Source organism: Alosa alosa, chromosome 13, assembly GCF_017589495.1.
Source record: "Alosa alosa isolate M-15738 ecotype Scorff River chromosome 13, AALO_Geno_1.1, whole genome shotgun sequence".
Taxonomy (NCBI): domain Eukaryota; kingdom Metazoa; phylum Chordata; class Actinopteri; order Clupeiformes; family Clupeidae; genus Alosa; species Alosa alosa.
Genome location: NC_063201.1, coordinates 8,415,698 through 8,425,615, shown reverse-complemented (window position 1 = coordinate 8,425,615; position 9,918 = coordinate 8,415,698). Strand labels below are relative to the sequence as shown.

Below are 9,918 nucleotides of genomic sequence, written 5' to 3'. Positions count from 1 at the left end.
TGCAGATAATGCTAGTGTTGCGGGCTATGATTGGCTCCTGGTCGATGTCCAGTAGGCAGAGGTGCTCCAGGAAGGTGTCGGCCATGGAGGCGTCCAGTTGCTGCTTCTGGATGAAGGAGTCCGGGAGCGCCATGACGTCGGAGTACCGCCGGATACGAGCGGATGGAGGCAGCAGAGATTGGCTGACCGAGGCGGAGGTGGTAGACCGAACTGAACGGAGAAAAGAGGAATGAATGAAAAAAAAATCAAAAAAGAAAAAAAAGAATCAACGACAGCAATAAATGCATTATTGTCCTGTGCAAACCAAGTGTGAAGTCTAACAATGATTCCATTACTGGGTGAAAATGAAGTCTCAGTGTTTTTCATTAATCAAGTGATTATTATCTCAATTTTGCACCATTCTATGAGGATGTTAATTGCATTCAGTCCAAACTAAAAGCGACAGCTGGAGTCATTTAGTTTGTTGTGCTGTTCCCATGGGAATGAGAGAGAGACGAATGAGAGAGAGATATAGAATGAAACAGAGAAATGAAAGAAAGAAATAAGACATGTGTCCACATAGTGTGTAGCCAGTGTCTTCATTCAGTCATTCCTACTGAGTGGAGAGTGTATGCGACCACACGTGGCCACCTAGAGAAGAAAACGGATTCTCCGAGCGCTTCTAGCCGAACATCTTCTCCTGTTGCAGCACAGGCTCTGCAGTCTCTTCATCTCACCCTTTCAGACTTTAGTCACAAAGGTCGATGCCAGCTTATCAAACAACGGTGCTGGTGATACGCTGTCAAGATATTGTTGTCATAGAAACAAACCAGGCCATGTGGGAACACTTTGCCACAGGAAAGCACTATACTGACACACACCCATAGAGAGAGAGAGAGAGAGAGAGAGAGAGAGAGAGAGAGAGAGATACAGAGAGAGAGAGAGATGAATTGTGTTTGGCTTTGTGTAGAGGCCTCGGTATGTGTGTGTATGTGTGTGTGTGTGAGCTGTCAGTCAGAGTCCTTGGGTTCATTCTGCTCCAGTGCAGTGTGGCAAAGAGAAGGAGAGAGAGAGAGAGAGAGAGAGCACTCCAGTACATCTGCAAGTTCAAAAGCCTGCATGGTGCACAACAATTACCACACACCAGAGAGAAGAGAGAGAGAAGTCATAGGGTGAAAGAGAGAGAGAGAGAGAGAGAGAGAGAAAGAGAGAAGTCATAGGGCGAGAGAGAGAAGGAGGGAGAGAGGGAGGGAGGGAGTAGAAGAGAGACTGAAAGACTGAAGAAGATGTCAATACCTATTATGGCTGAGTGCTAATGGAGAGGACAGAAAGGAAAGCATAGAGAGAGAAGGAAAAGGAGAAAAGTGCACAACAAAACCAGAGGAGAACAGAAATCGAACCACATACACACACACACACACACACAGATAACTACACAAACGCGATAGTATATAACGTTATACATACATTTAGTGCACGCTAGTATAACGTTATACATACAACCCCAAAACAGAAAAAGTTGGGACGTTGTGTAAAATGTTAATAAAAACAGAATGTAATAATCTGCAAATCTCTCAAACTCATATTTACTTGCAAAAAGGACACAGACAGCATATAAAATGTTGAAAATGACAAATTTGACTATTTCATGGAAAATATATGTTAATTTTGAATTTGATACCAGCAACATGTTTAAAAAAAAGTTGGGACGGGGATAACAAAATGCTGGCAAAGTGTTATAATTATGTTAATAATTATATTATTATGTAATGGTAAAGAAAGCAAAAGGAGGAATGTTTCACAACTAATTAGGATAACTGGCTACATGTTTGGGTATGAAAAAGAGCATCCCAGAGAAGCAGGGTCTCTTAGAAGTAAAGATGTAGGGGTATTCATCACTCTGTGTAAACCTGTGTACACAAATGATGAAACAATGTCATTTTAATGTGAAATTGTGAAGTATTTGGGGGGTTCATCATCTACAGGACATAATATTATTAAAACATTCAGAGAATCCAGAGAAATCTTGGCAAACAAGGGAAGGAGCTGAAAAACACATTGGATGGTCGTGGTCTTTTGGACCTCAGATGGCACTGCATCAACACCAGACCTGTTTCCACACCTGTCATTGTATGGGCTCAGGACAACCTCTGATAACCATTGTCTATGTGCACAGTTTGATACTCAATTCAAAAACTGCAGCCAAAATTTTAACAACCAAAATTGTATTGAGACACGATACAGAAAATACCACCGTCTTATCTGGGCCTGAGCTTGTTTAAAATGGACTGAGGTAACATGGAAAAAGGTCCTGTGGGTAGACCAAACAAAACTTGCCATTCTTTTTGGAAATCATGGACTCATCTGGGCTAAAGAGGAGAGGGCCTATCCATGTATCCAACCTATCCAACTTGTTTTAGTGCTCAGTTCGAAACCCAACATCTATGACGGTGTGGAGGAGCATTAGTGCCTACAGCATTGGCATCTTGCACATTTGGCAAAGCACAATCAATTCTGAAAGATGTATACAGGTTTCGAGCAACATATACTGCCATCCAGGCAATATCTATTCCAGGGAAGACCTTGAATATTTCAGGACAACAATGGCAAAATTAATTCTGCACATATTTAAATAGTATTTATCCATTATAGAGGAAGAGTCCATGTGCTAAAATGGCCTGTCTGCAGTCCAGATTTGTCAAATTAGGTGCATAATGGAATGAAAAACATGACTAAGAATACCCCATACTGTTGAACAACTGAAATAGTGTATTGGGCAGTAATGGGACAACATTTCCTTCTCAAAACTCTAGCAAATAGTCTCCACAGTTCCTAAACATTTACAGAATTTTGTTAAATGAAGAGGTGAAGCAGTACAGTGGTAAACATGCTCCCGTCCCAACTTTTTTTGAAACATGTTGCTGTCATCAAATTCAAAACGAATAGTCCAAATTTTCATTTTCAACATTAGATATATTGTCTGTGTCCTTTTTGCTGCTAAATATGGGTTTACGAGACTTGTATATTATCACATTTAGTTTTTATTTGCATTTTGCACAACGTCCCAACTTTTTCTGTTTTGGGGTTGTACATTTAGTGCACACTAGTATATAACGTTATACATACATTTAGTGTATCACCAACACCTTTCTCAAGATCACCAAACAAATGCACATGCTCATGTAACTGGGGTAATCAGGTCAGATTTAAATGCTAAATCCTGAATAAATGAGGTAACTTGCGACAGGGAATGAGATTACTGCCGGTAAGTCGGGTTAATAAAATATCTGCAATGAAAGTTAAAATAATATTATTGCCATTTTGTCTACTTTGTGGATCAGTTATTATGAATAATATCCATTGACTGCAAAAGTAATTCAAGGACTCAAGGAGGTTTTTATTGTCATTCCAAAACATGTGCCAACAAAACTACAGTAGGTACTGAAGTTCAAGTAAAAACAGCAATAAATATAACTAAGCAAACACTATAATCTAAATACTAAGCTATAGAATAAACAGTGCAAGATTTAAAAAATGCAAAATGAGCGTAACATCCTTTATTTTTAGCTCTTATTTCGCTTAAATGGTTTTAATATTTGGCTTCTTCAGATACAAGATTCATCCCACTATATTATGACAACATATGGGTAGTTGTGGTGCTTGACATTTGTGGGTAGTTGTGGTGCTTGACATTCAAGCACTTACCTTTACAAGGTAAGTGCTTGACATATTCTGCATACATGTCTATAGACCTCAAAATATGCTATTTATGTTGGATAACTTCTTACAACCCCAAATGAAAGAGTTGGGACGTTGTGCAAAATGCAAATACAGAATGTGATAATATACAAGTCTCGTAAACTCATTTAGCAGCAAAAAGGACATTGACAACATATCAAATGTTGAAAATGAAAATTTGGACTATTTCAGGGAAAATATATGTTTGTTTTGGATTTGATGCCAGCAAAACATGTTTCAAAAAAAGTTGTTTACCACTGTGCTGCTTCAAAACCTGTATACATTCAGAATTGATTGTGCTTTGCCAAATGTGCAATATGCCCATGCTGTAGGCACTAATGCTCCTCCACACTGTCATAGGTGTTGGGTTTCGAACTGAGCACTAAAACAAGTTGGATAGGTTGGAAACTTGGATAGGCCCTCTCCAAATTTGAATTGGTCTAACCAAAGGGCCCTGTTACCTCAGTCCATTTTAAACAACACTGGAACATCACTGACCACCACCAATGTGTAGCACCCACCTGGGTGGTGCACAACAGCAGTTATGCACCACATTCACCACGCACCAGCTTGAGGTGGAGAGTGAGGGAGTTTATATCGCATATCGTTTATATCGCCCATTACTAGCTTCAATTACATGCCCGGGGAAGCCTCCCTGTTAGATTTAGTGCCTCTTGACAAATGGAATAGCAAAAATACCCTTTCTTGGCACAAAACACATCTTTCAGTCATTTTTATCATCAAATTGATATTTCAGTTTAAAACTACACCACTTCAACACATTGTAATTAACACATTTTAATAGGGTAGACCACATTAGGACATTCTGTAATATGTTACAATTGTGATGTTCAATCACAATTGAAAGAAAGTCAAGAATTATCATAATTTTAAAGAACATGGTGGGTATCTGAAATATCAAACATACGTTCAGAAACCTGACCTGGTTGCACTTATTTAGCAGAGGAAATACTTCAGATATGCATCAAACCAAACAGCTTCCCAACTAAATTTCTCATACAATTTATACAATCTTTATAACCAATATAGTTAACCACTAAAGTTTTGTACATCTTTATAACTGATATAGTTAACCACTAAAGTTTTCCGTCAAATATTGTATGTCCACTCTAAAAGATTTTCCAAAAATATGCTATAAAAAATACATTATATATGATGATGCAACTTACTTAACCAAATTATTCTAACCCAAGAAACAACAATAAACACTACAACTATTGTATGCAAATGTTTAACCATACTGATGGTGAAAATCTACTTTGCTCTCAAATGTCCACTTCAACACTCATTTAACACTGGAAACACACATATCAAAGAATTGTCAATGACCAATTGCCATGAAACATTATTCGTTTTGTTATGCCTCATTGTGTAGATGTAGATTAAACAAAAAAAAAGCCCATATACAATGATATTTCAAGAGGGTTTCGTTTTTAGGCCTCCTGAAACAAAGCGCTCACCCTGTGAAACTATCCACGTATGTTTACTCTGATTTTCATGACCTCTCTGTGGCATCTCAAAGTGTCGGGAATCCATAGCTGAGAGGGACACGTGGCTTTTGGTGCAACATGCCAGAAATAGGTCAAGAGACAGGATGTACAGAGAATGTGTGTGTGTGTGTGTGTGTGTGTGTGTGTGTGTGTGTGTGTGTGTGTGTGAGATTATCTTTATGGATCAGTGTATCTGGGCAGTAGCTCTTATGTGGATGTATTGAGTGATGCCCTCCATGGCAGTCTAGAGAGGAGAGAGAAGGGAGGAGGAGAGAGAGGGATAGAGACAGAAAGAGAGAGAGAGAGAGAGAGAGAGAAAGAAAGCAACAGTGAGAGAGACTGAGAGGAGGAGAGGGATAGAGCGATAGAAAGAGAAAGAGTGAGCAAAACAGAGTAGGAGAGAGGCACATGAGACACATTTACGTGTGTGTGTGTGTGTGTGTTTGTGACAGGTCTCCCCTCACCTGCCTGTCAGGTTTGAGTCCAAGTTTGTTCAGACTCTTAGAGTCAAACACACACACATACTGTGTATATAAAAGAACAATAAACATTCATCCATATACAGCCACCTTCTATATGAGTAATTCCGTGTCAAATCAGATAAGGTTGTCGCTGCACCGTTCAAATTATGTCTACTGTATATCATTAATGTGTCCTACAACCAAGGCCTGTGAAATATTTCTGTGCAAATCTTCTGTCTTCATATCTTTTTCAAACCTTGAAATTCTTTCATTTTTACAGCTTGAAAAACACATGCCATGTTTGGGCATTACTATCTTGACAAATATTTCTGCAAGCGTCCCCATTTTGTCTAGGGTGGAAGACTAACTCATAATAAGCATGTGTAAACAATTCAAAGTCTGTACTAAATGTCTCCTGACTTTTGGAAAGGTTGATTTCTGGAAAATGTGCATTCAGTGTGATATTGAGGGTATTAAAAAACAGTTTTGTTTTTTTCATTTGGTATTAGGCCCTATTTCCTCTTCAAATGTTTTCCCACAATTTGCAGTCTCCACAACAAATGACCATGACAATAAAAAATAAGGCGTGTTTGTAATTTTGTGTCAAATGCTATGCCGTGTTTCACATGAGGGGGCACTAAAATCTATTGTTTATTGTAAATGTTTATTTTGGTGTTCCCAAAACACCTGTAACTACATGCATTTGTTCTGTTACGCTAAATGTCCATATGCTTAGCTATTTCCACATAGATTTTCATGGTCTTACTAGCTACCCCACATACCATTTCAGTTGCATGAAAATTACACAAAAATACAAACATGCCTATTTTTAACCTTATAATTGTCATGGCCATTTGTTTTGGAGACTTCCCATTTTGGGACAGGATTATATTTCTAGAGAAAATACTGATTGCAGGTATGTCCCAATAAAGGAGTTTTAAGACCCTCACCTTTTTTGCATGTATTTTCTGAAACTGGGGACTTCTATAAAACTAATGGGACTGTGGCACACACTTTTAATGGCTGAACCTTATTGAGAACATGTTTATCTTCCATTCTACAAAGTCTAGTCAGGCTAGGAATAATACTTTTAAAGATATGAATGTCCAAAAATGGCCTCCAAGAGAGTGTAAACAATCAAGGGCAAAAAGACTATGAAAACAATAGAATTGAACAAAAATATTTTACAGGTTTTAGTTATGGAACCTAAACATTGTGTAGACAAACTTTTAGGAAAATCGGAGTAGGTGCTGCAACTATTTTCTTGGATTTTGTCTGATTCGACACAGAATAACTCATATACATTACATCCGAGACCAACCAGGAGAAGGTGGTCTATATGTGAGAATGAGACTAGGCTATTGTTGAGTTTAATGTGCTTGAAATAAGCCAAACCAGTGCCTCATAAAAAAAAGTGGGCATCATAGTCCTGTGGATTCCAACAGAAATTGACAAGCATGAGGAATGCCTTTGTCAACTTAGCAGCCTGCGGTTTAGTGTTGGCTCTTAGTTCTTGACACCCTAAAGACCAAAACATGGAGGAGTCGTGTCCAAACACAATTACCACGCCAAAGTTCCACTTGGATTCTACAAGACTGCCAATCAGTGAGGCATTCGTCTGCTCCTGACCAATCAGTGAGGCAGGTGTCTGGTCATGACCAATCAGTGAGGCAGGTGTCTGGTCATGACCAATCAGTGAGGCAGGCGTCTGGTCATGACCAATCAGTGAGGTAGGCGACTGCAGTGCTGATCTCTACAGACGTGGCAGAGAGAGAGACCTGGGCAAATCAGTGTATGGAATGGACATATTCTGACTCAGTGAATGTGTATCTAAGGGTGCGGCCAGGTAAAGAATGTGCCTATAGATATGTATGTGTATAATAAACCTTTGAACATAATGTTCACTTATATTCAGTCACAGTGGGTGAAGGCCACGTGTGTGTATGTGTGTGTGTGTGTGTGTGTGTGTGTGTGTGTGTGTGTGTGTGTGTGTGTGTGGTGTGTCTGCTGCTTGAGTCTGACCGTTTGAGTGAGCATTTGTGTGTGTGTGTCTGTGTGTGTGTGTGTGTGTGTGTGTGTGTGTGTGTGAGTGAGAGAGAGATAGAGAGAGAGTGTGTGTGTGTATGTTACAAGAGATTGCAGAGCCTCGCAGAGTTTTGGTCTCTTTTTGTGTCACATTAAAACAAATACATTTGGTCATGTGTAGCCTACTAGAAATCTACCCAAAGACAGGTGAAGGCCAACAAGCCGTCTCTCTTTAACCCTCTTCTGCATCAGCCACTATCTAATAGAGAACAGATAAGCTCGACCAAACCCCAGGAATGACTAAGACACTGACTGCCTGAATAGGTCAGATCTAGTTATCTGTTCTATCTATGTCTGAATACACCAAACAGGAATACCACACCAACTGCACAGCACCTCAACAAAAGCAATTGATAAATGGAAGGCATTATGCAGATGTTATTGTCCTTCAGCTTGTTTGTTGCCTGTGTTTTATGTCATTTTCAATCAATCACACAGAAATTAAACTTGCAAGACAGAAAGAGGATTTCAGTGGTCTCTGTATGATTACTCCAACAAAAGAATCAAATAGCTGTTCAAAGGATGGACTGAAATAATAAAATAAGCGAGAAAAATGACATGCGACTTTTAACTGCTGGAACTGTTTATTTGCCCCTATCGGCTCTTCATTTGTCAAGTCTACATGTGATGTAACGAGCTGCAAAATCCTGAAATCTAAACGTGACATCTCCTTGCAATTCCTACCCAGTAACACTCACATTCCTTGCAGTCTGTCTAGTCTGTGCTCTCAAATATATCTATCACTTGGTTCTCCACAAAAAGCAACTTTCACTGGAACTGAAACACTGGAAAGCTCACAAAGATGTTAAATAATAGTTAAGTTAAGTTCACCTCTACCTCTTCCAGTAGCAGTATGGTTTATAAAATATCTGACACTGGCTTTGCCCCATTACATCTTCATATAATATAATATGTTATAATATAATATACTATAGTATATAATAATATAATAACAGATGGATATTCAGACCTATCTTGAAATCTGTTTTTGGTGTCACCATATAGGCACAGCAAATGAAACACTGCAGTAACATAAAGATGAAACCTCTTTTAAAAGTGATCAAAAGTTTTTGAAGAGTTCAGGGTGTGAGATAAATTCCCTGTGCCAGACTCACCATCCATGCTGTGGTTTCCGTGTGTGAGTTAATGTAAGTTGACTGCTGCTGTGCTGGGCTGTGGCTCCCTGCAGTTCCCTGTGCATCTGAGGCTCAGTATTGACCCACACTCTAACGCTAATCTTTGCTCTCTGGGTCTGCCTATCGCTTTTTTCCTTCTCTTTTTTTCCAGCCTGTGTTCGATCTCTGCCTTAGACCTTTCATTCATACCCCCCCCCCCACACACACACACACACACACACACACACACTCCAACCCTTCACCTGAACTCACTTTTACTCGTGTCTCTGAACTGACCAGGGAAAGGGAATCTTGTCACCAGCTAAAAACAGACACACGTATACCTTTGGACCTGCTAAAGTTAACAACAGTTGTGTTGACCCTTCTTGGTCAATTTTGGACCAACATGCTGTTGGTTGTAGCGACTGGTTAATGAGCACCTTTTAAGTCTGGTTTCTGTGAATGTGTTCAAGTGTTGTCCATAGAGCCACACGTACCCAAATAGAGTACCCAAAGACATCCACAGAATAAATTCCAGTCTCTTTAACATAATAGGAACTCCAATCTGAAGAGTGGAGTGGCGCTCTAATATGATCTTTCTAGAAAATGATTAACATTCAAATGAAAGATTAACATTCAAATGAAACAGAGACTCAGTACACAAACACACCCGCACGCGCGTGCGTACACACACACACATACACACATAAATAGTCATTGTGTGGTGTGGAAACTGAGAAAGCGGAGCTGCACTGGATATTCAGGTAGTGGTTCATCCCGTAACCTGCTATTTTCTTTCCTCTCTCATTAGTTCGAGTAGCTTGCTATAAACACGGGTCGTAAATCATTAGCCAAAAGTAACCTTTGTGTTGAAGCGTGTTTGCAGCCATAGCCTAGTAACAGCGCCCACTGATGCCCCTAACCTACAGTAGGCCTACTTTGTATTCCAAGTTGCAACCCCATTCTGCAACATACTACCCCAAAACAGCACAGAGACTTGGATAGAGGTCAGATTAATGTGTATAGTCT

The 9,918-nt window shown here is 39.5% G+C and overlaps 1 protein-coding gene across 1 annotated transcript in view; it reads right to left on the bottom strand.

Moving 5' to 3' along the window:
• The window catches only part of pklr (pyruvate kinase L/R), a 27,271-nt gene extending 18,189 nt beyond the window's left edge, over positions 1–9,082 (bottom strand). The window contains 2 exon segments of the mRNA XM_048261289.1: positions 1–210; positions 8,890–9,082. The exon segment at positions 1–210 is cut by the window's left edge and continues 6 nt beyond it. Coding sequence (XP_048117246.1) covers positions 1–210; positions 8,890–8,896 — 217 coding nt within the window. The 5' untranslated portion in view covers positions 8,897–9,082.
• Between the last annotated feature and the right edge of the window lie 836 nt (positions 9,083–9,918).